This window comes from Protopterus annectens, chromosome 8.part0 (genome assembly GCF_019279795.1).
Source record: "Protopterus annectens isolate FY-2018-M chromosome 8.part0, PAN1.0, whole genome shotgun sequence".
Lineage (NCBI taxonomy): Eukaryota > Metazoa > Chordata > Ceratodontiformes > Protopteridae > Protopterus > Protopterus annectens.
Window position 1 is genome coordinate 333,920,238 of NC_056741.1, and position 22,972 is coordinate 333,943,209.

The 22,972-nt window shown below is 40.8% G+C and overlaps 1 protein-coding gene across 4 annotated transcripts in view; it reads left to right on the top strand.

Annotated features, from left to right (window-relative positions):
- The window catches only part of ARHGEF2 (Rho/Rac guanine nucleotide exchange factor 2), a 924,267-nt gene that overhangs the window by 774,864 nt on the left and 126,431 nt on the right, over positions 1 to 22,972 (top strand). For all 4 annotated transcript variants that reach the window (XM_044079827.1, XM_044079829.1, XM_044079828.1 and 1 more), the window contains 4 exons: positions 3,212 to 3,288; positions 5,173 to 5,345; positions 14,449 to 14,516; positions 22,212 to 22,400. In XM_044079827.1, coding sequence (XP_043935762.1) covers positions 3,212 to 3,288; positions 5,173 to 5,345; positions 14,449 to 14,516; positions 22,212 to 22,400 — 507 coding nt within the window. The remainder of the gene's footprint in view (positions 1 to 3,211; positions 3,289 to 5,172; positions 5,346 to 14,448; positions 14,517 to 22,211; positions 22,401 to 22,972) is intronic.

The following is a 22,972-nucleotide window of genomic DNA, read 5'->3' on the forward strand; positions in this document are numbered from 1 at the left end:
CTAACCGTAACTTAACTGTGATTATTTAACAGTAGTAACATTATGGTCTTCAGGAAAACAGACAGTACTAAAAAGCCATTATCTTATTAAACAAGTAATGTCTTCTCCCTAGGCTCTGTGGCTAAGAGCCCTCTAACTGTTATTTATTCATTCGGGCTTTTAGAACCATGTTTTCTTTCCACTAAAGTAACAAGATGTAAGTTTGCCTCCAGCAGCTTCAACATTCTGGAGTTTAAATTCTGTTTCCATGTTATTTAACATTTAACACTTTTGTTAATTGAAGGGCTTAAAAACAAAGCACTGTTTGTTTGTTTGTGTCTTTCGGCTTTTCCCGGTTAGGGGTCGTCACAGAGGAACTCTGGTCCGCTAATGATTAGTAGTTGATTTTTATGTGCCGAGTTACCAGCCCTGATGCACAAACTTCAATGAAGGTACGCCCATTCACGCATGTCTCCACGCAGAAGACTGTCTTGCTGAGAATCAAACCGGACAGCGTCTTACTGTGAGGCGACAACGCTACCGCAGCACCACCACCGCGGGTCCAAAAACAAAGCACTGTGATGTTTAAAATATACAAATACTTCAAAAATAGTAATGAAAAGTCCCATCAAATGAATAAAATATACATAAAAGACCTGCAAATGTGTTGAGTGGCTGGAAACCTGCAGAAAATTACCAGGTAAATAAAACATTTTAAGAAAGTGCAGTAAATATTTCTGAATTTCATGTAATCCCCAAAGTAAATTCAAATAAGCCCACAGATCCTTCTAAACATGCCTTTAGACTGTTTTTGTCATCTCAGCTCCCGAAATGTAACTTACATAGTACACCATAAAATGTGGCTCTGTCTTCCTTCAGAAGCAAAGATGACATAAGTTTCAGAAACACTAAGTGTAAAATGCCAGTTTGCTTCAGAGTTGTGAAAATGTCAACTTCCAGTGTTATTTCTAGTATTCATCACCTTCCCTAATAATAGGCACATGCTATAGAAGAAAAATGTAATACCTTCTTCAAATGTAGGTCTAAAACTAAGGTGAGACAGTAGCTGATATCCCTGATGCTACACAAAAAAGGTTTAAGAATGCTGATGCAGATGTGAGAGTTCATGGTACTAAATTAGTACCCTGTCAGTTGTTTGTTCTCTGCTTATAGAGGCACTCCCCCCACTGTTATTTACTCTGCTGCTGAAGAGCATACTGATTGCCTTTTTACAACACTTGGTCATATTTTGGTCATTACACCGAACAGCTAAGGTCCTTTTCTTGTGACTATTTTCAGCAGTTAAATATCATTATATTCCCCTCCCCTTGTAGACTTGGTTATGACATAATTGATTTTGCATTGCTCCACTCGGTCTCTATTTCTCACACACAAACACATGCCAACACACTTCCCACTTATCATGTATACTTGGGCTTCTCCTTAATCTCCAATCCCAATAGCCTACTGCTAGAGTTTGGCGTCATGGTTTTCTTTTCAGCCACTTTGAAGTGATTTATGAAGACAAGAAACTGGAACACCCAAGAGACTGATGTTTTTTTTTTTGTCTCAGTAACCTTGAAATATTTGTTTCTGCTGTCATCATCTTTGGTGCTTCCCCTTCAGAAGCTTTTGTTGGGCCTGTAGCAAGGCGCTGCAACATAAAAAGATTGAATTGTGGACTAAGGAATCTGTTAAATGGACATTGTCAGCTGTAATAGAAACACATACACAAAAAAATCGTCTTTGGAGGGGACCCAACAAACCCCTGCATCTCTAAATATGCTAGCGTCAAACTATGCAACATTACAGTCTCACAAAATTAAGCGTATCACTATTTCACAAGTTAACAAACTCTTATTTTAAAAAACAGGATTTTTAAACATGTCAAAAATATGTTTGCAGGGTTCCCCTGACAGAAGGTCAAACATTCACAACAGTGAACGGTGAAACACCAAACCCACATCACCAAAAACTCAGAAAGTGTGTTATGGGCTGTCACTGTGCAGAATCACAGTACAGTGGGAATTAGAGCTTTGCCCCTTTCCCCACTGTAGTGCAATCTCAGAGTTTGTATATGTAATTAGCAGGGGTGTAGGGGGTACAAAGCTCCACATGAGATGTGCAGAGGGGCTTGTCCTCTGCAAAAATGAAGCTTTTGTGATTCTGACATTGCTTTCAACTTTCCGGGTTTTCAATGACATGGAGTCAGTGTTTCAAAATTCATTATTGTGAACAATTCAGTCTTCTGTCAAGGATCGCTTTGCAGATATGAATTGTGTAATATACAGTGTCCTTCACAGCTCATTATGATAGAAGTCACAGCAGTGTGGCTGTATATCTTGATTTTAAAATATTTTTGCCTCATCACCACCACTGCCAAGATTCAGTTGTATTCTAGGATCCCATCCCTGTATGCTGCCATTCTGGCAAGAGGGATGTTTTTTTATGACCTGCACTTTACTTACCACTCATCTGTGCTCATCATGCAAAGATGTCCTTGCAGCAGATTTTTTTTGTTTGTTTTGATTGGCAGATCTTGTCATGTGACACGGTTGGATTTCATTTAAAAAGTTGTTTGTGCAGCAAGGCTGTTTTTTTCTGAAGAAGTATAAGCAATAAAGACAAAAGTGTTAATTGTGGAGTGTTCTTTTGGGCTTGGTTACCTTCCTGAATATTATTGCTGAAGTTGGTTATATTCCTGCTCAGTTTTATTACTATGTCCTTGCAGCACAGACAGTTGTTGGAATACCACTCCTGTTTTGCTGCACTTTAGACTAGGTTCCTCTGACCTTCTCTGAGCTGTATTAGTGACAGTAAAATTCTTGACCACCCCACCCCGAATAGAAGAACTGGCTACCACTACTTAGCTGCACCCCTTCTCCACTACTCTTTCTCTGTCCAGTTACAGGATTAAATTTAGTTCACCAGCATCACAGATGTTAACTCCCCCGCTGTGGTCTTGGGCTGCCTTTGACTTTTATGTTACATTTGTTATGATGCACCCTAAAATATGATGGAAGTACACAGTAATTAGCGTAATTGTGTGTGTGTGTTTGTGTAGTACATGAGGTTTTAAAATGAGTTTCTGATCCTAAAACTTTGAGAGTAAAGTTGGTCGTGTGCTTTTGAAAGTAATAGATACTTATGAATATGAAATAGAGGTTTAATAATAGTAGCTTATTCCTGGCAACTTAAGAAATTAACTGAATATCTTTTTGTTCCCTTACAGATGTCAGGGTACTCCTAATGACGGATGTATTGATACTGCTGCAGGAGAAAGATCAGAGATACACATTTGTATCAGTGGTGAGTTTTCTGTACTTCTCTTTGGGGAAAATGTGCCATTTCATCTTATCTACCAAATCCAAAACAGTACAGCTGCAATGTAATGTATGTCAGTCTATCAGTCACCATGAACCAAGAAATACCATATGTAATGCACAAAACACTTATTTTAGAAATGTCTGCAAAAATAGAGGAAGAGTGAGGAAGAAAAAAAAAACGTTTTTATATATATATTTTAGGATAAAACATATATATATATATATATATTAGGATAAAACATATATATATATATATATATATATATATATATATTTTAGGATAAAACGCAGTGTGAGCAGCACTTTTCAAATGTGTACTAACCTGTAACATGCAAAGTGCCAGTTTTCCTTTCTGGGGGGGTGCTGCTGTAGTGGCACCCTGTAGTGGGAGTTTGGAGAAGCAATGTACTAACATTTGTGCTGCAACAGTATTAGGAGGGATGGACAAATGCTTGTAGGTCCCATACATAGTAGCATAGGATAGGACAAAAACTTCATTGTTCATTCACTGTCCTAGAAGAAGAACAGTTTTTACCTGTCCCAAGCTGTCATTCTGGTCCAAAAGAAGAAATAATAAGTAATTTCTCCAGCCAGTGTACGACATCAAGAGGTTCAAGTGTGTGTGTGTGTGTGGGGGGGGGGTGATGCTTAGATGTGATGGTGAAGTAACAAAAAATAACTTGTGTATATGTCACTAATTAATAAAATCTTACAAAAGGACCCTGTCATAGACTTTGGGCAGCTAATTGTATGCACTGCAGATGAAGGTTTTCAGTAAATCCAGGCCTGTATTTTGTCAATATTGTTATATGTTGTGACTTGCTACATAAGATTCCCTGAGTTATACTTTTACAGTGAGCCTAAAGCAGTCTTCTCACTCCAGAAGTCAAGTTCTTAGTAAGTTTACCTGTTTTTGAATACTTTACTTCTAATAGTGGTAGTAAGTGGAAGTGATTTAAAGTTTCTGACTCATGCACAGGTTTGATGTGAACTAAGTAGAATTACACAAGGGTTCCTGGACACAGAGTAATACATTTCATGTAAATGAAAAAAAAAAAAGAATAGAGCATGATATTAGTGAAAGGTGCTGACCACACAGCAAAGATACCCAAGGAGAAAATAAAGGCATAGTGTTGCAGTGAGTGACATTATCACTTCACAGCAAGATGATTTCTGGTCTGGTTCTTTGTTGACATGAGTTTTCTGTGTGTACTCCTTCTAAAGGCATTTGGTACAGAGATATGTGTGATGATTGTGTGTGATATAGAGGACACCTTGCGTCCATTCTCTGCGTGCTTGGTAAATTGTATGGATGGAGTAGAATGCTCATGGGGCCCCTGTACAAGTTGAATGTAATTCAGCAGCATTGGATGGATGGAAGAAGGAAAAATGGGTAAAGTACTGCTGGAAAAAAATGCAAGGACATTACTGTGTAGGGGATGATTGAGAGAATCGAATACTGTCCACAACAGATGCCATTCATGTCAGCAATGTTGTACATTGCATCTTAAAGCTAAGGTCAAGATGGTTTGCTGTGTAGAGCTGCAGTTGAGAATAGTGTTTGTCACAAGTATCCTTTTCATGTACGATGTGTTAAAAAAGTTGCAAGACAACAGTATGCATAACCAGTGAAATTTAGTATAAAAAGATCCAAAAAATTATTTTGAGATGCACTTTTTGGTTTTGTATTTATTATTACTTTTCTGAATTTGGTGTTAGCATTGTTTTCTGCAAAGCCATCCCTGGCTGAGAATTGTGGCTGCACAAAGTAATTTCTGGACAGCCAGTTTGAATAAATTAGCTTGTACAATTATTACTTTGCGTATCCTGCTGTAGTAAACACCATATTTTTTCTGTTCTTTTTTAGGACAAAACTGCTGTGATTCCCCTGCAGAATCTGATTGTCCGTGACGTGGCTAATCAGGAGAGAGGAATGTTTCTGATCAGTGCCACCACACCTCCAGAAATGCATGAACTCTACTCCATGTCCAGAGAAGAAAGAAGTACCTGGGTGAAGCATATTCAGCTAACGGTGTCAATGTGAGTGGGGCTTGTGTTAAATTTTGCAACATCAGATTGCCTTATACTAGCATTTCTTTCTCACCACAAGGCTAAACAGTCATGCTGCTGTTTGTGGGGCTAGAGTTCTGCAAGCAACAGCGGAAAAGGTATGCAGTGTTTTAGCATAAGTGGGTTTGTGTTTTGCCTTCAGCAGAGACTGAAACTGGCACTACTGATAGGTTTGATGCTGCCTAAGCAACAGAGAACAAACTCAATAGCGTTATTGTGGATGGATAGGTAGTTCCCATTCAGTTCAGTCCAGGACAGAGCATGAAGCTGCTATGGATGGAGCAGGTATCGTTCATTATAAATGGGATACTTCTGATGTAACTTGAGCTGCTGTTGTCCTCTAAACATGAGACAAGGGGGAATAGTATTGCTACAGGTGGCACTGTTTTGCCCTGCAGGTACATACAAATGGAGCATTGTTGATATAGGTGTAACTGGTATTTCCTTGTAATCACAGACAACAGTATAATTCACTTCCCTCTAAGAATGGTAAGCTGATATTCCCAAAGTGTAAATTTATTTCCTTTTTGACAAATTCAAAGACTGTTTTGATGATGATGAGCATGTGGGGTGGTATTTAGGAAACTTCAGTGTGTGCAGTTCTTCAAAATGACTAAACATTAGAGGAGCTTTGGACACAGTGTTTACATGCATCTGTTTTATGGTATCTACTCACCTCATGAAAGCAGACTCTTTCCCACATCTTGGTCATACTTTTGCTTTTTTTAATTTTGTTTGGTGTCGTGAAAAGATGCATCTTGAACTTTAAACACATCCTCTTCCAGGCCTGGGTTTTACTGTGTGCCGCACATACTAGCTCAATACACAGAATTTTGACTCTTAACAAGTTATCTTATCTAGTCCCAGCAGTTTCCTCTGGTTCAGCATACGTCACATTGTACCACTTTCAGCATTTACCTATTATCTTTCCTGTAGACCTAAGGATTTCTGGGAGGTATCACTTACTGTTCTCCCTTATTTGCCAGTTTGTCCTGGCTTCATATGAAGGCATTAATGCTGACCTGTGCTGTCTGTGATAATGCTGATCCACTACTTATTACACAGTACATCTTATATCACTGTTAACTGTTTCTGTTATATGATGTTTGGTGCAAAGTATGCATCTATCTTCAGTGATGTTCATCACAGGACACTACTGTCATACCCATAGCCAGCCTTAGGCATAGCTAGGTGGAAGCCTAGGACACCGCTGTAGCAGGGGCGCATTTCTGTATTTATTTGATGTAGGTTGATGTATGTAGGTAGACCAGAATGGGGGTGCCATGGAGCCCTTTTGCCTAGGGCATCAGTTGAGCTAAGGCCACTCCTGGTCATACCAAACGCCATCATGCTTAACTGCTGCTGTTATATGATGTTTGGTGCAAATTTGTTCAATGACGTCCATCACAGGACACTACTGTCATACCAAATACCATCACTGGTACTGTTGTGTGATGCTTGGTGCAAAGTCTGCAGCTGTCTTTAGTGATGTTCATCATAGGACATTACTGTCATACCATCGCTGTTAACTGGTACTGTTATATGATGTTTGGTGCAAAGTGTGCAGCTCTAATAACAATTAAATAACATCCTGATTCAGCAGTACTCTAGAGTCAGACCCAATCTTAATAATGCTTAGAAGGGATGCTTAGCACCCTCTGCATGCTTTTAAGACCACGCCTGGCATTAAAAGCTGACAGGGGATCCAATAAACAACAGCAGCAGAACATGAAACAGCTTTGTTTCAACTCTGAAAACAAAAAGCAGAGAACAAAAAGCAGAAGCACTGAAATCCAATAAACTCTTCACACCGGGCTTGATTCACGTTACTTTCCAACTTGGATGTAGACTGTGTTTTACTTCTTTGTCTGTTCGTGCAGTTTTGGTGTGTTGGATATCACAATTAAAAGACTTGTACACTATATTTGGAAGCATCATTTATCCCGGTGAGAAGAGTTTATTGGATTTATTGGATTTCAGTGCTTCTGCTTTTTGTTCTCAGCTGTTTGGGACTTAGTTCGTTTTCTTGTTTTGTTTCAACTCTGTTTCTGCCTGCTGTCTGCTAAATTACAGTCACTGTTTCACAACAAATTGCTTCCGTTAGATAGGAAACACATAAGGACATAAACCTCTTCTCCACTGCTTTCCAGAGTTTCAAAGCTGTCACAACAGTTAGCTTTTAATTTTACCTTTCTGTGTCTAGTAGTACATGGAGTATGCATATAAATCTTCATGTTCATGCACTACAAAATTATGATCAGATCTCCAATTGTAACATAGTATTATGTTCTCAACATGGGTGCAAAGATTCACCTTTCAAATAAATTTCTTGGCATCCATACCTCAACTTGATCGTAATCCCCTGTGTGGACTCGAGTCTTCGCTTCATTCAGATTTCATTGACATTGTTGCAATTACTAAATCCTGATTAAAAACAGATAACGTAATCCCACACTGCATTGGGGATCTAGTTGTTGATCCAGTAAACAACTACAAAAAAAGAAAGAATGACGTGTTGTCAAAAAACAAATCAAGTCAGTGCAGTACTGTACTGTGTATGCCTATGATAGTACTGGCAAGTGCAACTCACAATGTAACTAATCCAAATATGCCACCCAGCTTTGACAGTAAACAGCACAAAACTACATACAATCCCAATACAGATTCCCATCGTTATAACCAGAACCCAAAAGAAAAGTTATACCAGCTGTATTTAGACATGATAAATAGGGTCTATGTTGAATCAGCGAACACTTAAAAAAAGCAAACGCTGATTCATCGACCCTATTTTAGCAAAAGCTTACATCCCGGACATTCTGAACAGTGATTTTTTTTCCCTGGGAAAAAAAATCGCTGTTCTGGGTATTTCAGGATCGTAAGCTTTCGCTTACATAGGGTCGATGAATGAGTGTGGGCACACATATAGGTATAAACCATCACTCCCAGTGTCACTGATGGTAACAAATATAAAACAAATATTTGAATACTGGCACAGCAAATCAGGGTAACACCCATAGCATCCTACATTCTGTGTCAGGACAATCAACTGGCAGACTCTCCGTGCTGAACCCTGCTGGACCCCAATTAATGGATGGTAAAAATGGAGATTTTCCTGGATTTCATTCTCCATTGGGGTGTCCCATACATTCAGAGAACAAACAGTTAAATAAGTTCTACTCCAGAACCCGGAGAGTAGGATCATTGAGACAGGACACCTTCTCCTTCAAGTGGACAGACTTCTTCCTATATATGCCTTTCTAGTACTTCTAAAGGTGGGGTAAAACAGGCCTCAAAGTATCCCAATTGCTCCTTTCTGGCCTGGGCAAATGATTCTCCCTTCTTCTGACTCTCAGTGAGGGAGAAGTCCAAATCTCTCCTGATCAGTGACCTTTTCACCCAGGACGAGTGTTAGTAATTCATCCCATCCTGACAACCAACACAGCTTGCAGGACTGGATTTTGACTCCATCTTCCTTGCCTTATTCATGTTCTGTAAGAAGCCAGAAAAACAAATACTAGAAAGTCTTATTTAGCTAAATGGAAAAGGTTTTCTATCTGGTGCCAGCCCAAAGGTATCCTGTCTTCTGAATATAATATATCTCATGTAGTTTAATACCCCTCCTACCTATTCAAACAAGGCATATCCTACTCCAGCATCAAAGTTCATGCCCTGCCATCTCAGCTTGCTTCCCAAGTTCCCCTTCTGTTTACTCTCCTCCACATTTGAAGTGGTTTCTGGAGGGGATTATTCACCTTAGGCCCCTTAGAAGGGAACCTGTTCCTCCATGGGTCTTGGGTGGGAGGTTGGCATAATGATTAAGATGTTTACCTTACAAACACAAGGTGCAAGGTTTGATTTTCACATGGGATAATTAACTAGGCTTAAAATGGCGCACAAGGGCAGTAGCCTAGTACTAATCTATGAACCTATGAACTTATGAATTTTGTTCTTGAAAAACTCACTCTGCCACCATTTGAACTGGCAGCTTCAGCTACTATCAAACTTTTAACATGGAAAACCACACTGCTTTTGGCTCTCTCCATTGCCAGGAATGTCTCTGGGCTCCATGCCCTTATATGCAAAGAACCCTTTTCTAATCTTTCACAGGGATAGTGTCACCCTTAAAATCCACCCCTCGTCTATGCTTAAGGTGTTTAAGAATTGTCCTTGAATCAAGCTATTTACTTCCCAGTGTTCTTCCCAAATCCACAGTGCAGAAAAGATGATTTTGCATTCCTTAGATGTGTGTAGACAGTTGAATAAGTTCTGCTCCAGAACCAAGGAAAGGAGGGTCATGGAAAAATGGGGCACCTTCTCCTTCAAGTGTACAGACTTCTTCCTGTATGCCTTTCTGCTACTTCTAAAGATTTGGTCAAGTAGGCCCTTAATTATCCTAAATGCTCCTTTCTGACCCAGGCAACACTGGTTTTCCCTTCTTCTAACTCACTGAGAGGAAAGACCAAAACTCTTCTACTGATCATGGACATTTTCCCCCAGGAAAAGGGGGTCTGTAATTCATCCCAACATGACAACCCTCAAGCTCACAGCTTGGAGAATTGGATTTTGACTCCATCTTCTTTACCTTATTACTTGCATGGGAGTAATGCCTGTAACATATTAGACAAACTTTTGATAGCTTGTACTGAAGGTAAACAAAATAAGCTTGTGACAAAAAAACTATTTCAAAACTGATTGCAAGCTGCAATTCTCACCATGTCAAACCATTTCCTTGTAAAGTCAGGGCTCATTCAACCAGGCATATATAAAGTAACACAACTGCTTTTCTAAAAGAGATGCCCACCTAAGCCATTCTAAAGGCTGCAATTCAGTCATCTGTCCACACCTTCACTAAATATTACCACTTTGGGTCAATTTTTTTGGGCTAGGGCTGGATTTACTCCTTCTGTTGTGAACAGTCTGTTGTCCCCAGCTAATGTCTCTGTCTAACTACACTATTAAACTCTGTGAGTTTCCCAAAAATCAATACTGCAACATTGACTACAACAAACATAGTATAGTTATTTCCACTTACTGTAATCGTAGAGGTTTAGGTAGATGGTCTTGCAGTACCTATTCCTAGTCTTCTTCCCCTCTCTTCCTCTCGCTTCCTTTTCATGGGCTGGGGTAGGTCTTACTTTCCCATTCATCAGCCCTTCCCTCACTTCCTTCTTTAAGTCAGGGTCCTTTTTCTGTGTTCGGGGCAGTTGGGAAGATTATGCTGTTTTTCAGGACACTTGGACTCTCTAGTCTTGACAAGAAAAACCTGAATATGGAGCCTGCTGACACCCGCTTTATACCCTGATGTCCAGATGTTGGCCTGCATGGACATTTACCTGCTGGATTATGGTGAAAAGATGCCAGTGTTTGAGCTGGCCACCTACCACCTCCTTATTCCTAGACTTTAGCAAAGCATTTCATGTACTTCACGGCCTTTACTGCATTTACATATTACAAGAATTAGAATGCAGTAACACTGCTTTAGACTAGTTCAAACTGTGGCACAACAACAGAAGACATTCTGTCATTTTGGCGTGATGCTGTCTCTAACAGCTTCATCACTAGCATTAGAGTTCCACAAAAGTTAATCCTGGTTCCCTTTCTCTTCACTTTATTTACCAACAATATACCGTAACAATATAATGTAAGTTGTTGTTCTTCTTTTTTCAGCTTTTCCCGGTTAGGGGTCGCCACAGTGGAACTCTGGTCCGCTAATGATTGGCAGTAGATTTTTTTACAGGTGCTGAGGTGCCAGCTCGACACCCAACCTTCAATGAAGGCCCGCCCATTCTATGCATGTCTTTCAAATGCCACTCAACCATGGGGAGGACATGCAGACTCCACACAGAAGGCGCTCCAGCTGAGAATCGAACGAGAAAACCTCTTGCTGTGAGGCAACAACGCTAGAAACCACCTTAATAACAGTACACTGATAATTCTACAGTTTTCCACAGTGCAGAAAGAATCAGAAAACTTAAAGAGGACATGCAAGCAGCTCTCTTTTTAACTACAGATATGGCTCATAAAAAACACATAATCCAAACTGAAAGCAAAACTAAGATAATATTCTTAAACAACAACATAAAATTAACTTACAGAAGGAACAAAGAATTGCTTTGTTGTTGGATCCACTTCTGAGATTAAAATCACTGGAAATATCTTGGAGTGAGTCTATATTACATGATTGAAACCTTATGTTATCAAACACCTAAAGGTCGATCACGAAATATCGAACCCTTAATATCGAAAACAGCCATTTCCACACAGGGAAACAATGCCGTTGGCCAAATTAAAAAAAAGTTATAAACAGAAATAAAGTGGGTGGCTTTGCCCCCCTGATGCGGTGGTCTGTGCCCCCCCCACACCACCCCTAACTAAATATACCAACTCTGAGATCTTTCTACAGGGTAGAAAGAGTAAAATCCACATAGCCAAATGACTCATTTCCCTGTGTGGAAACGGCCGTTCGCAATTTTCAGACTTCGACATTTTGTGATCCACCTTTAGGTGTTCAATAACCTAAGGTTTCGATCACGTAATAGGGAACCTCTTAGAATAACTGTTGATTGTGACTTCTTCCGGCAGAACACTGGAAGTATAATAAAAGAACTCCACAAGAAGAGAGGAACACTATAAAGGTCAAACCTTGACCTGCTAATAGTACAAATAAAGAAGACAGCCAAAACATTAGTATTACCAAAATTATACAGTGGAATCTCTGCCATAGGAAAATTAAAAATCTACTAAATGCATTTGCTGTAACCTACAACGTGATAGCAAAATTCACCACAAACAAGCCACTGTACTCAAACCACCATCTAAACTTGCAGCATCTGCAGTGGTTGCTATACAAAAGCAAAATACAGTATGTACAGATGACACTCATTTACAAGCTGCTATACATCAAACTATGCCCGGACCTCAAGCCCATGCTAAATGAGCAAGACCCTTCAATTTACTTATTTTTTTTTATCAGGGCAGTCCAGCTGGTCAAAAAAAGCCCCTTTTCAGCAGAGACCCTTGGAGAAAAGCTCCAAACAATAAGAATAAAATTGTACACAGAAATGCTCTAATATGTAAAGTTGTAAGGAAAATACTTCAATAAAAAACAAGAGACAACATACAGTAATGGTTGTATGCAGTACTGCATTAAGAATAGAAACGGCGTAAAATAGTGGTGTAATATACAGAATTTGAAGGAAATGTCATATTAATATAATGATCTTTAACACTGATATTTAGTGTATTCAATGTTAAAATGGTGCAACTTGTTCTTACAGTTGAGAAAAAAGGTGGTAGAAGAAAAAAGGCAGCTATGTCCTTTAAACAGCCAACATCAAATGTGACGGTAAAGCCCCAAGTTCATATCTAATTAATCAGTAGAATACATTACCAAATATCCTGAAAGCAATCCAGGATTGCACTACCTTCAAATGTCAGTGTAGAATGTTTGTGCAACCAAATGCATACAGACTGTGACATTGCTTAGCTCTTGTCTTTATATTCCCTACTCCCATCACAACTGCAAGCCTGTATAAATGGCTGCTGCCTGATGGGTAACTAAAGAATATGCACAAATCTACATAGCTAAACATAAATTTAAAGTCGGTCGCATTTCTTTCCACTTATACTTGCTGTACGGTATAAATATAAAAATGTCAGTGCCTGCAGCCTTACTTTGATATTTTGGTGTAAGGGGTGTCACTCCTCTTCTATACAAGCTTGCATCATAGTCATGTGTAACCTGTACAATGTACTTCTTATACAGTGGAATGCCTGTACAATGTACTTCTTATACAGTGGAATGTTGTTGTATACTGAAGTAACAGAAAATGTTTAAGTTGTATGAATGGAATTTGCATAGACAACTTGTTGTATAAAGTATTAGAAATTTTCTCCAGTGAACAGTACTAGTTTTTAGAAAAAATGTGCAACATATGCAAAATTCTTTTTGCTGCTTCTATAATGTGTTGTTTTTGTTTACATGAAAATGTGTATGCAACTAGTTATAATGAGAGGCTGTGTTTCTAAAATTGTAGTTATGTCACATAATTTGGGGGCTTCACCCAACAAACAAGTAAATAAATAAGATATGACATTATGATATGATATGATACATGTATCATCTTGCCAGCTTTACAAGTGCATTGCATACAGTAAAAGTGATCACTAAGAACCACAATAGGACAGCTAAACCCACATCAGACCTTTAAATATACCCTTAGTTTAAAGAAAATGAAATGAATGTAACAAGTCCAAAACCAAGTTCAAGCCACAGATAGCTGTTAAGATTTGTTGTTCCAGAAATGAACTCTGGCTAAGTCTTCCCAACACGGTAGTAGTCCACCATATCCACTGAATGTAAAAGGGTTGCCTTCTGGGTAGCATTGACAGGATTCAATCCTTTGTAAGAAAGGATTCATTACAGACTACCAATCCTTATTTGAGATGTGATTCAGACCTTATGTTGTAAAGGTTCAACTCTTTGTTGTCTTGGCCTTTCATGAGCTCACTAGGAGGCTGTAAAGTAGCAAGGCGTCAGTCCTCATATGGTATTAGATGTCGTACACTAGAGTAAAACATTAGTAAGTAACCAAGGCAATACTAACCGCCAACATTCAGAAATGGATATTATTTGTATGATTATATGATGTATAATTGCTGCATACACAATGTGTAAATAATGTAAGTAAAGTGTAGTAATGTACCAAAGTTAGCATTATTATTTGTGTTTGCAAATGCATGTAATTGTCTATATTTGCCATTGGGCTTAGATTAGTGACCAGTTCACTTAACCAGTTAACAAAAGTAGTAAGTAATTAAATATGTGTGTGTGTGTGTGTGTGTGTGTGTGTGTGTGTGTGTGTGTGTGTGTGTGTGTGTGTGTGTGTGTGTGTGTGTGTGTGTGTGCTGACTGCTGATGTTCATAATGGTGTCTCCCTTCTATATTAATGAAAGGTTGTTGTCTCCTTTTTTGGCACATTTTATACAAGCCTTTTTAAGTCATAAATCACGGCCATTTTTTTTTTTCATCCTAAAAGCCAGTTTTTAATACATTGTTTCCTTGTCTTAACAGGTGCCCCAGAAAGGAAGATTTCCCACTTGTTGAAACGGAGGTGGAAGTCTGCCTAAGGAAGATAAAAGGTAATGCCACTGACCCTTTGTATTTGTAAACTGTATCAGAGCCAGAAATAAAGTTTTTTTGTATGTACAACAGATTTAATCAGATGGCTGACCAAAGAATTCATATACATTTTTTGCAGTTGTCCAAAAAAATTCAATAACAGGACAGATATGGTGAAAATGATGCCCCACCCCCACCCTCAAACAGACAGGCAGATTGACAAAAAATGCTGTTTTATGCATTTAACTTGGTTCTGTTCCTAAAACCTTTTTACTTGATTACTCAGACTGTGACACTTGAAATCCATTTAACAGAGATTAATGCAGCAATAATCGCACCCTGACCCATTGTTCATTCCAGTTTACCTATTACTGGAATGAATATCCATCACTGGGAGTGGAAAATCTTTCACATCTTGCAAGCTAAGTATTTACTGTAGCTGTTAGACTCTGAAATTATTTAAACATATACTGCCTTCTGTTTTAAGTAACACTGCATTATGACGGATGTTTTCACTGGAGTCTTTCGCATATCAAGTTGACTGTCTCAGATATTATTTTATTTTTTTTTTATAGTTTAAAGCATGTTCATGTCTGAGAAATGCTTCTTTATTTATATTTTGGCTTGCTTACAGTTCAGATATGGACTCATTTTCTTCTGCATTTTAAACAAACTTGCTATTAATGCCTTACTGGGGAAAAATTCTGATTGAGCTTAGTCAATGTGAGAGTTGGTTTTAAAAGTGGTATATAACCCACACACTGTCTACTTTAGAAGCTCAAAGTTTCAAAACTTTGAATTTCGAACAGCCGAGACCATAAGATCAAAGTTTTGAAACTTTAAAAATGTAATAAAAAATATATATATATATATTTTTTTTACGTTTTGCAGGGAGGCAAGCCCCCCTAGGCACTCCCCACACCCCCTGCTAAGTAAATATGCCAACTCCGAGAGCGCACTACAGTGAGGAAACTCTAAATTTCCTGTTCCATGCCATACGGCGATCTCCATTAAAAATGGCCAACGTTTCAAAACTTCGATCTTATGGTCGCAGCCTTTCGGCCTTTTGAAGTTTGAAGTTTTGAAACTTCGTGCTTCTGAAGGGGTTCCATATGTATATGTGTGTGTGTGTGTGTGTGTGTGTGTGTGTGTGTGTGTGTATATATATATATATATATATATATATATATATATATATATATATATATATATAATGATTTAATGATTAGTCATTGACAAGCATGCACTTTTCTAGTTTGGTGGAAGCAGAGAAGCAGTCTCATGATGGGTCATTTGCTTGATTGCCCAGTCCTGCAGAATAAGTAGTAAGACTACATTTTATATTTTAATTACTTATGTGGCTACCAGAGCCCTTTTATCACTGAAGAACCAGTAAAGGAAATTTGAAACAGTGTCTCTCTAATATGTTGTTTGTGAGACAGAGAGGGAAAAAAAATCAGAAAATGGCGAAAACGAATTGGAGGTCTCCTGTATTGTTTTTGTTAAATTTTCAGCTCAGGAAGTAACATTTCCTTTGTCTTTTTCCTGGTTGTTAACTGTGTTTTCTTTGTTGTATTAATGTATTTTTTTCACCGTCTGACAATTCAGATGTCTGATTTTACTTTATTCACATACTTTATCATGTTTTGATGTATGTGTCTTAATATACTGTAAAAGGAAAATGGCTATGGTTTGGTAATGGGAAAGATTTTGTTGCATATTATAGAAACGTACATGTCTGAGGTTACCCTTTTTTAGTATGAATTAACACTATTGAACTGAACCTCACTTCTTTATAAAGCTGAACTTTCCTTTTTGCATCAGGTTACTCTTCTGAATATTTTTAAACTGTTGTTTTCCTACTGCTTAGTCAACTGGTAATTTTGTGTAACCTTTTATAATTTCCAAACAAAATATTTTTCCTTATTTTTGCTATGTTTTTGCTTCAGTTATCAATTACTTTTGTTGGTGGTGTATCTCATTCACTTTTCAACTTTATATCTTTCCAGACATTTTTAGCTCTCTTTCTTAGGTGGTCTTTTTATCAAACTCTTCTTCATGTAGTAATGGTCTTTTTTTCAGCCATAACCAGAATTTTTTTTTGGTCCTGGATGGTACATTTTGTTTGGAAGGCCGATGTCCTTCTATTCCAGTGTTGCAGTATTCACTTGTGGGTTTACCCTTCTTCCCATCAGCTTGTTCGGCCAGGTTTCCAAAGCTTTTTCAGTCCTTGTTGATGCGTCGGACGTCTGATGTGTAGGCTGGTATGTGGTTCATAAAAGTGACGTCTGCGCGCACCAGTCCTCATTACTTTTCAGCCGCGAGCCGTACACCAGGTGTTCCTGCTACTTGCAGATGTCAGATCAGTTTCACATTAAGATAAGTACCCCATTGGGGATTTTCTTCAGTCCTTTGTAATTGATCTAGTCTGTTTGTCCGGTAAGAGCAAGTGCAACTGTGATCGCCAGATTCCCCACAAAGACACCAATGACCAGTGTCTCTTTTGTTTGGGTAGGGATCACGATTATAAAAACTGTGCCATTTGTAAGTCATTCAGCCCTAAAACCCTTCATCAACGACTTCAGGTCCTCAACCTATATCTCGAAAACCAGCGTCTTAGGCAGATCGCTCTCTGAATGGAAGTTGCTACTGATGCCCCATCTGAACCACATAGGAAGAAGGCCAAGCTCACGAGGACGTCTACTTCCACCGTGCCTCCTTCCACCAATTCTTGGCCTGTAGTCACCATTAGATTGACCAAAGAACTGGCGTCCACCACACTGGATAAAGCGGGTACCTACCAGGAGGCCGTAAAATCCAGAGCGGACGACACGTCTGGGGAGGATATCCAGGCGCCTGATTCAGACTCCAGGGGGGAACCAGCTTCAGAGATGGGCGCTTTGGAGCAGGCCTCTGCCAATCCTGCTATTTCCTCAAGGCCGACCGACAGCAGGATGCCTGCTAGGCCTGCAATGAAAAAGAAAAGACAAAGCATGCCACTTCAACCCCTGAGGCCTTGCCAGACTGGCAGGCCTTCAGTCAGAGTCTTTACAATGTCTTCCTGGCCCTTAGGCCTACATCTGACCTCCCTCATGCTGCTCCACCCCTTCAGAGTTCCAGGCCTATTCTGCCAGAGACTACCCTTAGCCATCCTGCTGATGAAGAAATGTCTGACTCCTCAGAGGACTCCTTGTCCTATTCTTCACAAATATCTTCCCCTCTGGGGTATGGATCACCAGAAGAAGCATCTGCTGAGCCTGACTCCCCTGTGGAAGACCTTACCTTTGGGGACATGGTTAATCTTATGAGGGAACATTTCAAATGGGACTGCTCAGACATGTCTGAGCAACAGGAAAGATTCTACGATTTGATCCGGATGGAATCTTCTAACCTAGCCCCTGTTCTTCCAGTCCTGCCTGCCTTCCTGGATGCTTTTACAGCAGCATGTTTAAACCCTGATTCCCAGCCACCTGCCCCAAGAAGGGCAGACTGATTGTATAGAGTACATGATGCAGACAAATTTTTTTTCAAATGCCCTCCACCTGACCCAGCAACCATTTCCATTGCCACTGACAGGGCTACCAAACTTTTCCCCTCTACCACTGTCCTGCCTGCTGATAAAGACAGCAAGGGCCTGGAGTGGTGGGGGAAGAAGATCAGCAGTGCAGCCACTCTGGCATTTAGGGCTACAAATTACCAGTCACACATGGCCAAATACTCCTTGGCATTACTGGACAAAACATCTAAGGATCTTAATGAGATCCCTGACTGCTCTGCTAAGGCATCCCTGTTTTCCTTGCTTGGACTCCTCTCCCAAGTCAATAAACATTCCCTCAGGTGTGCATATGATGCAGCAGAGGCCTCTGCCAGGTCAGCTGCATCTGCCTCTGTATTGAAGAGATACTCTTGGCTGCATCTTCAACCTTTACCAGATGACTTTAAGGCCAAATTCTTGGATGCTCATTTGGATCACACTGCCCTTTTTGGCTCCAAGGTAGCTGTTCTCTTTAAGTCACTTCAGCAAAAAGGGAAAGAGCTCCAGGATCTAAAGCATCTCCTTGTCTCTCCAATCCCAACATTTCAAAGAAACTACCCAGCCAAGACACAGTTTATCAGGAAGACTTCTAGGCCCTCTGCCCCCTCCAGATCCAGAAGACCACACAGAAGGCAGACTACTCAGCCTAGGACACCTCAAGCTTCTGCCCAGAGACCTCCCTTTCCAGAAAGGACAGGCAGCATCTGACTGCCTGCCTCCTTTTCTACCTCCCCTCCTCCCACCATGCCTGTATCCTCCCGTCTCTCTCACTGCCTCCCTGCATGGACCCTAGTGACAACTTCCGACAAATGGGTTTTGTCTTTACTGAAAGAGGGTTACTTCATATCCTGGATGTCCCTCCCCCAAAACGTCCCGCTACCTCCACCCTCTCAATGGTCCCTCTTTCCCAAGATCCTAAACTGCTCCAAGGCACCATAGAACTCATCCCCACCTCTGCTTGAGGGAGAGGCTTCTACTCCAGAATCTTTCTGGTGCCCAGAAAGCAGGGACCATGGGCACCCATCCTAGACCTTTCCCACCTCAATCCATTCCTGAAGGTTCCTTCCTTCAGGATGATAACACTACCCATTCTCTTTCCCCTCATCCTTCCCCAGGCCTTCATGGTGACCCTGGACATCAAAGATGCCTACCTACATATTCCAATAAAACCGTCCTCCAGAAAATTCCTCAGATTCAAAGCAGGCTCCTTGCATTTTCAGTAGTGTGCCTTGCTCTTTGGACTCTCCACAGCTCCAAGGGTATTTACAAAATGCCTAGCCCCAGTCATTGCTTACTGCAGAACAAGAGTTATGTAAATTTTCCCATACCTAGACAATCTGCTAATCCAAGCAGTAGATAGACAAACCCTCCTAGCTCATACAAAGGACCTTCTGCTCCTGCTGCAGTCCTTAGGATTCCTCATAAACTTCCCAAATCTAATCTAAGTCCTACACAAGACATTGTCTTCCTAGGATGCAGAATCAGAGCAGACCTCAGGATGACCTTCCTACTTCAGGAAAAAGTGCTTTCCCTGACCCAATTCCTTCAGTCTGCTGTCCTTACACCCACCCTGATGGCGAGGGAATTTCTCAAACTTTTTGGCCACATGGCTGTCACAATTCCCATGCTGCCACTGGCAAGATTACACGTGAGAAAGATGCAGTGGTATCTTCGCTCAGTATGGACCCAGCATTCTCACCCCCTAGAGTTCAGAAGCCCACTTCTATGCTGCCTCCAACAAGAGCTAAAGTTGTGGAGGGCCTAGGTGACCCTAAACCCGGGTCTCACTCTACGCTACAATTGTAAATCTGTCACACAGATGCCTCAGATCTAGGCAGGATGCAACATTAGAGACAAAGAAAGTACAAGGTTTGTGGAAAAACAAACACAATGGCATATCAACATCAAAGAAATGTCAGCCAAACTTCTGGCCCTGCAGGCCTTTCTACCTTTTCTCAGACAGGGCATCCTGAAGATGTTCACAGACAACAACACAGTGATGTGATACTTGAACAAGCAAGAGAGGGACCAAGTCTTACCTCCTCTGCAGACTGGCCCTTCAGGTATGGGATCTAGCTGTCTCCCAAGGGCTCACCCTACAGGCAATCTACATCCTGTCCCAACAAAATTGCCAGACAGATTCCTTAAGCAGAACCTCCTCAGACAGTCACGAATGGATGCTGTCAAGGGAGGTATTCCTATACTTGATCCACAGGTGGGGTATTCCTCAGATAGACCTGCTCGCCTCCTCCACAAACCGGCAACAAAAGAGCTACTGCTCCAGAACTTACGACCCAAAGGCTGTTCAAACAGATGCCTTCTTAATGTCCTGGAAGGTGAAATACCTGTACGCCTCCCCCCCCTTCCCTCTGATACAGAATGTCCTACTGAAAATTCAGCAGGACTCACCAAAAATCTTGTTGGTGACACCCTTTTGGCCAAGGCAACACTGGTTCCCCTACTTCTTCATCTATCCAAGGGCAATCACCACAAGTTACACCCCTCAGGGGATCTAGTCACACAGCACCAGGGCACACAGATTCACCCACAGGGGAGATCCCTACACTTCTCCCTGTGGCTGATAGGATTCTGATTCCCTTCAGACACCTATATTACAAGGACGTGCTCTCAGTCCTGCAGGAGGCCAGGGAACATAACACAAGGAAATCCTATTTCTCTAAATGGAGAAGGTTTTCTATCTGGTGTCAGAAAAGACAGATAGAGCCACTGGACAGCGATCTGTCTTTAATTCTCTCTTACCTGTGTGAACTGCTAAAGACAGGCTTGTCTTACTCCTCCTCAAAGGCACACTTGTCAGCCATTTCTGCCTGCCTACATATTGAGCCCCCACTTGCTTCCAGGCTGCCAGCCAAACTATTCCTAAAAGGTGTTCTACACCTAAAACCCCCATAGGAAACAAACTTCTCCTTCCTGGGGATTAATTAATTATGTGCTGGAAAAACTCACTCTGCCACCATTTGAACCAGCTGGTAATGCAGACTTGAAATTTTGCACATGGAAAACAGTACTGGTAGTAGCTTTAATATCAGCCAGGAGGGTCTCAGAGTTCCAAGCCCTCATGTCTACCCCACCCTTCCTAGTTTTCCAAATGGACAGGGTCAGCCTCAAGATTAATCCTTCCTTTACCCCCAAGGTGGTTAATGACCTCTCCCTTAATTAGGCTGTTCACCTGCCCACCTTCTTTCCTAACCTTCACTGAGACAGTGAGAGAGTCCTTCACTCCCTGGATGTACACAGGCAACTCATTTTCTACTTGCACAAGACCAAACCTATACGCAAATCAGACCAGCTGTTTGTTTCCTTCCACCTCAGGGCTCTGGGGAAAGCTGTAGGGAAGCAAACCATTTCTTCTTGGATTGCTAGGGCAATCTCATTTTGTTACTCTTACCATGGAAATACACTAATGGGTAACATCAGAGCCCATTCCACAAGGGCCATGACTTCCTCTGACAGCTTCTTTAAAGGTCTAGACACTAACTCCATTCTGGAAGCAGCTACTTGGTCATCGGTGCACATCTTCACCAGACACTACAAACTGGACCACATCTCCAGGACCAGAGCAGGATTTGCCAGGGCTATCCTGCATGGATTCCTGGAATCCTCATCCAGACCATCACCCAGCCAGCAGTGAGCTTTTGTACTCACCCACTAGTGAATACTGCAACACTGGAATAGAAGGACATAGGAAAGTTGTGTAAAATCTTACCATAACCATAGATGTCCTTCTCTTCCATGTTGCAGTGTTCCTTCTCTCACTCCATCCCCCAGTTCTCCTTGCACTTGCTCTCCTCGGCTCTTACTCAGGCTATGCTATCAGGACTGGCTCCATCTGGGGCTTCTTGGTTCTGAGGACTGGTGCACACGGACATCACTTTTATCAACCACGTACCAGCCTACACGTCAGACATCCGATGCACCAACAGGGACTGAAAAAGCTTTGGAAACCTGGCCGAACAAGCTGATGGGAAGAAGGGTAAACCCACTAGTGAATACTGCAACATGGAAGAGAGGGACATGTATGGTTATGGTAAGATTTTACACAACTTTCCTTTCTTTGGCTTGCTCATTGTCTGATTTTTCAGAGAACATATTTTATGCATCCACGTGGCCTCACATTGTTTTCCTGAGAATCACATTTTGAAACTGTTTATTTTGCCAGATGAGATCCTGCAGAAGGACCGTGAGATTCTTGAGCTCCTGGAAGAGAAGACCAGTCTCTTTAATGATATACTCCGGATGCAGACCATCGAGGAAACAAATTTTTGCCTGAAACCCCGTAACCTCTTCCGAGCAGATTCACTGGATGCTCCCAAGGGGGAGAAACTTCTTAATGGTGCCATCCATGAAGGTAAGTACTTTTCTGGTTTTGGTAGAAGCATATTACAATGAATGCTTATTAAATATCAGCATTTTATTGTAGCTCTGGATATGATCTCTTATGTCCCATGTATAGTTTTACCTTTCTAGGTCTAGAGAAGTGCAAGAACAGAGATGGTACATCCCAAATAAAACCAAGACTCTTTCCACCAAGGGCAAACGTCCAGTCTGGTGGACCCCAGCCATAAACAAACTTTACAATAAGAGGAATGAGCATGAGCAAAAATCAAAAAAAAAAGGCATCTTTGATCAGCACTTTGATCAGCACTAGCTCATAAAATCATCCAAGGCCAACTAAATCCAAAAAAGCCAATGAGAGAAAAAAAAAATAACAAAAAGACAATCACTAGGCCTTCTCACCCAGGTGGAAAGAAACAGATATGCTAATGCAGATATGCAGAATGAAAATAAAAATGATACAAAAAACATTGCCACCATACTACTGGCAGACAGGTTGGCAGACAGGTTCCCTCTCCCCCAAAGGAGAACTATCCCAACTAGTAGATAACCCCACTGGAGTGTAACCTCCCAGACATCTAGCCT